At 33.2% G+C, this 5475-nt stretch overlaps 1 protein-coding gene across 1 annotated transcript; it reads left to right on the top strand.

Moving 5' to 3' along the window:
• The first annotated feature begins 788 nt into the window (after positions 1 to 788).
• Positions 789 to 2400, top strand: LOC143549227 (NAC domain-containing protein JA2L-like). The gene is made up of 3 exons (XM_077040176.1): positions 789 to 1085; positions 1200 to 1468; positions 1693 to 2400. Exons 1-3 carry the CDS (start codon positions 905 to 907, stop codon positions 2239 to 2241), a joined length of 999 nt encoding a protein of 332 aa, XP_076896291.1. The 5' UTR covers positions 789 to 904; the 3' UTR covers positions 2242 to 2400.
• Positions 2401 to 5475: the final 3075 nt, after the last annotated feature.

Raw genomic sequence — 5475 nt, 5'->3', positions numbered from 1 at the left:
AAATTCTTTGAATACAACTAACCCACAATGCCTTTTTTTTTGTAAAAGTAACTTGTTAGTTGTTATTCATAATAACTTTTAATAAAAAAATAAAATAAAATTAACTTTCTCTCCCGCTTTTCAAAATAGGTTAAAGTATTATATATAGATAATACGTTATTACTCATTAAAATAAAATAAAATAAAATGGTAGAAGCTGATTCAAACTATTCAATATTCATGTCTCCGGGGTATAAAATAATAATCAACAAAATCGCTTTTTAATAGTGTTTGGAATCACACTCAATACATTTATTTCCAGACGAAATATCAACCAACAATACTGATTTTAACGATTTATGTGTAACTCACTCGGAAACACCATTATAGAAGAAACCCATTATTATAAAAAGCCTCCTTAAATCAGCCATGATCTTAAAATCTCAAATTTTAACCATCAACATTGGTAAAAAAACCAACTGCAAATCATACAATGATTCATTAAACCCTAAACCTCATATAATTACAAAACACATAAAAAACAGCGGTTTTGTCGGTTTATGGTATCACACTCATTAGGCTAGAATGCACACGTGTACGGTAGTGATGCACTCTAGCCATGACTCACATAACACAAATTTGTCATCTAGCGGCCCATGGGTTCATGCACTTGGAAACCTTTCAACCTTGATAAGATCGATCCCATATCCACGTGTCAACTTCTAAACCCCTTTGGGACCCACCAACCACACAGTAAGAAAAGGACGACCGTACTTATCCCTCTGTAACTCATTGCTTATAAATACCCATCAAATTTTCCATTTCTTGAAAAAAAAAAGAAATTTAATAACTCTTTGTTATATTTCTTTAATATTCTTGATATTTCATTTGTCTAGAAATATATAAAAAAGTGAAAGAAAGAAACATGGGTTTGCCTGTCACGGATCCGATGACCCAATTAAGCTTACCACCGGGTTTCCGGTTCTTCCCCACGGACGAGGAGTTGCTTGTCCAATATCTTTGTCGAAAAGTAGCCGGACACGATTTTACTCTTCAGATTATTGCTGATATTGATTTGTACAAGTATGATCCATGGGAGCTTCCTAGTAAGTATTTGATGATTATTATTATTTTTATTATAACTATTACTGGTATAGATTATTATCGGTCAATGTAATATAATATTAAACAGATTATTAATATCCATTTTTCCTTTACAGAAAAGGCGATGTTTGGGGAGAAAGAATGGTACTTTTTTAGTCCTAGGGATCGAAAGTACCCGAACGGGTCTCGACCCAATAGAGTGGCCGGGTCGGGTTATTGGAAGGCTACCGGGACCGATAAGGTGATCACGACTGGTGGACGAAGGGTTGGGATCAAGAAAGCTTTGGTTTTTTACATCGGAAAAGCTCCGAAAGGAAACAAGACGAATTGGATCATGCATGAATATCGGTTGTCCGATCCCCAAAGGAAAACCGGGAGCTCAAGAGTGAGTTATATTTTCTGTTTATCAGATATAATATATTAGTAGAGTTTATTATACATTATCTGTAATCAACAATAACAGATTGTATAATAAACTCTTAACTAATATGTTAGTTAGAGTTTATTATAAAAATCCATATAATAAACTCTGACTAATATATTTTGTTGATAGGGTTTATATTTGTTTTTAACAAAAAAAAATGTTAATACGTTTTTGATTTGGTGCAGTTGGATGAATGGGTTTTATGTCGAATTTACAAAAAGAATTCAAGTGCACAAAAGACGATGTCCGGTGGTCAAACGGGCGAACAAAGCCACGGGTCATCATCGTCGTCTTCGTCTCAATTCGAAGACGTTCTCGAATCACTACCCGAGATCGAAGACCGGTCCTTCAACTTACCAAGGGTTAATTCAGTCAAAACCTTGTTACTAGAGGACCAAAAGCTAAATTTACAAAAATATGAGTCGGGTAACTATGATTGGGCTAGCATAGCCGCATTCGGGTCATCCGAACCCGTACCCGGAGTCCAAGATGCTTCACAACAGACGACGATCACCACGAACACCATGGCGCCCGTATACACTTCGGACACCAAGTTTGGAAGATTGGTGGAAGATGAAGTTCAAAGTGGAATAAGAAGCCAACGGGTTAACCATCTGGGCTACTTTCAATCGAACCTTCGCCCGTTTGCACCGATCCAGGGCTTATCGAACACGATCGACCCGTTCGGTATCAAGTACCCGACCCAACAAGGAGTTTTGGGGTTTAGACAGTGAAATGTTAAGAGGGTGGCTGGTAAATATATAATTCTGTAGGGGGTTAGTTGTAGATTCAATATTTGTGCGAGGGGTGGTGACCAATAGTATTTTTAGATTTTACGTGTGTTATAAACTTAAGAAAATGCATATTCAACGCAATTTTGTGTTTGATATTTGACCCAATGTTATGTTTACATTTAATAACATATTACAAGATTGCAAAATAACACATAAACTCGTTGCCATTTTAGTCCAATAGCATTAGGGATGGCTAAGGAGTTAAAGCTTCCCGTTGTGACGGGTTTATTTCTTGATGGTGTTACCAGATGATTTAGATCTGGCTGGTTGGCATTTTGTTTTAGAAAGACTCACTCTGTTATTGAGGATAGCTACAAACGCTTAAAAAACGTTATGAACACTTTTTTAAAAGAAAATGTAGATATGTAATCTAGTTTTGTAATCTAGTTTAGTTATATACTTATATGTATGGAATTGGAAGACTTCCCAAGCAGGGTCCAATCCAAAGCTGTTAGGCCCATGGATCTAAAACTATTGAACCACAAAAATTGTAGTCAATCTATATGATCTATCCATTGATTACACATATATATTTGATATACAAGTTGATGCTCAAAATGGTACGACAATATTATTTCATTGGATCCTTGTAGCAACATTTCGTCTTCTCTGATCGTCTAGTTAATCTACATGTGTCGGCGTCGAGTGGCCTATAAGCATGAAATGTAAGAGAAAAGATTCTCATATGAGTGATGATTAGTGGCGGATCCAGGGCTGTTTGTTAGTGAGGGCAAAAAACGGACCCGTCAATGGGGATTAAACCCTTTTTATTTTGGGGACAGCTAGACTAGGATCCTAAATTCATGAGCCTAAACCTGTTGGGTCGGGTCCAATTAGGGGTGTTCTTTACACATGCATGATTAAAATAATTTATTTGAATAGTTAAACATACATTTTTTTTATTATATCACACAGTTTAAATTTGAACATAGGTCTCCATTAGGAAAAACGGTCTCTTACCATTGTGATCCACCCAAGTGACGTGATTAAAATAAATAATTAATAATTCTAATAAAGTTAATGTCAGTCATATATATTAGAATGTAACATATTTATATGTTATAAAGATGTAAGAGACAGTAAAAAAACTCATTAGGGATGAGATCGTTAAAATTCTTGTATCCGTACCATAGCGTAATTATACTAAAAATCAATAATAGTAAGTATCGACACTCGTACCAAATTTATTGGTACGATACATGTACGGTACTCGCTTATGTACCATTTTGGATTTTTTCCAAATCTACAACGATGTTGGTACCAACATAAGTAATAAATAAGTTGAATCGGCAACGTACTGATACGGGTACGAGTACGTGACGGACACCAAATTGGCTAAATTGGTACAAGTTCGACATTACAATTTACAAGTACCACAATCAAAACAAAACGTAAAACCAATAAATCAAAATACAAAAACAAACCATAATAGTAAATATAATGATAGGTTCGATACTTCCAAAATTGTAATACGTTCAATGATGATACAATTTGAGGATTTAATCTAGATATTAAATATGGATAATCTCAATAAAATCTCTAAACATTACAAACGGGCACAAAATACCATCGTACCCATACTGGAAATCAATACAAACGAGTATCGATACGTGTACCGAATAGATTTAATCGGTGCGAATACGAGTACAAATATGTGTATGGTACAAATACGAGTAAGGATATTCTGGGAAAAAACTCATCCCTAAACTCATATATGAACATGGAAAAAAAAGAAAGAGAAAAGGATGCCCTATTTTAAAAAATGTCAAGATAAAGAAAAAATATATGTTTTAATATAGAACTTGTCAAATTAAAGTTTTTTCTATTGATTAAATATATAAAATAGTATTTATATGATACTATTTTGATATCTCTGGTTGATATATGAATAGATAAACAGCCAAATAATGTATTTATTGTTACATTTATATGTTATACTAGTTTGAGTCCCATGTATTCCATTGGAAATTGATGAAAATTATAAACTTTAATTATTAACCAAAATACAATTAACAACACAATTATTATATATTGTTAATACAGTTACAAGTTATATTAAAATTACAAAACAAACATTACACAAAAATTTTACAAACAAGCAAAAATTTCTTTGTATACTACATTTGTAGTTATATTAGTCAATATACTTTGTTTATCAAGAATCAAAATCTTTAGTTCATGTCTACTTGTAATTCTTGATAAGACCACATATAGTTATCCGTGTGAGAACACGGGTTCCTTCAAGTACAAACCAACTCTAGACAATGATTGACCTTGACTTTGTTTATGATCATCGCGAAACACATTGCAAGGGAAAACTGACGTCTTTGAATTTTAAATAATATTTTGTTGTTAGTTGTTGCCAATGGTGTTCTATGAATCAAACCCTTAAAGCAGGATTCAAAACATTGATATGCATCACTAACTTAGTTTATATAAAAAGAACTATTCATATTTTTTTATGTAACCACAAAAAGTGAAATATAAAAGCTAAGGATGTGTTGATAGGTACTATCCAAGCTTCATCATTTGGCACCTTTTAGATATGATATTTATCTAAAAGAAAAACAACAAAACTTTTAGTATAATGGCTATACAATAACAAACTAAACCATTCTTTAAACACCACTCAAATTTAATGTTTAACGTTCTTAATCATCAAATTATATTTTTTCCACGGACGTGAGGCCGTTTTAATGCAAAAGACATATTTATAAATCCCATGAATCAAATCGAAAGAAAACTGAAATCCCAGGCATTGTTAGTGACAACTTTTCTTTGTCCAATACCCAACATGCACCAAAAATCTTAATTTAAATCACCTCACGGAAGGTCGCTGTCACACCCCAACCTACGGCGGAAATGCCGGGGCGAACTGATTGCTCACAGCTTTTCAAAGGTTACTATTATGCAACATTATAAGTTTCAATATCTATTTAATAATTTCAAATAAGGCAATTACAGTTAAGTACATCAAGTATAACGAAATTTACAACAATGATTAATAAAGTTTGTATCCTAAAAAGCATCTCTACGTGATCTTCATCTTGCTAAACAACCAAGCTGATAACCTGCAAATGCATATAAAATATTTTTTTTATCAACAACACAAAACACTAGTTTAAGACACAACAGTGATACTATATATAATATATAAAGAAAGATGCAAACTGT

The sequence above is a fragment of the Bidens hawaiensis genome, unplaced genomic scaffold (genome assembly GCF_021521415.1).
Source record: "Bidens hawaiensis isolate Kalapana, Puna unplaced genomic scaffold, B.hawaiensis_p1.1 tig00015451_1, whole genome shotgun sequence".
Taxonomy (NCBI): domain Eukaryota; kingdom Viridiplantae; phylum Streptophyta; class Magnoliopsida; order Asterales; family Asteraceae; genus Bidens; species Bidens hawaiensis.
This window is presented reverse-complemented; position numbering and strand designations above follow the sequence as displayed.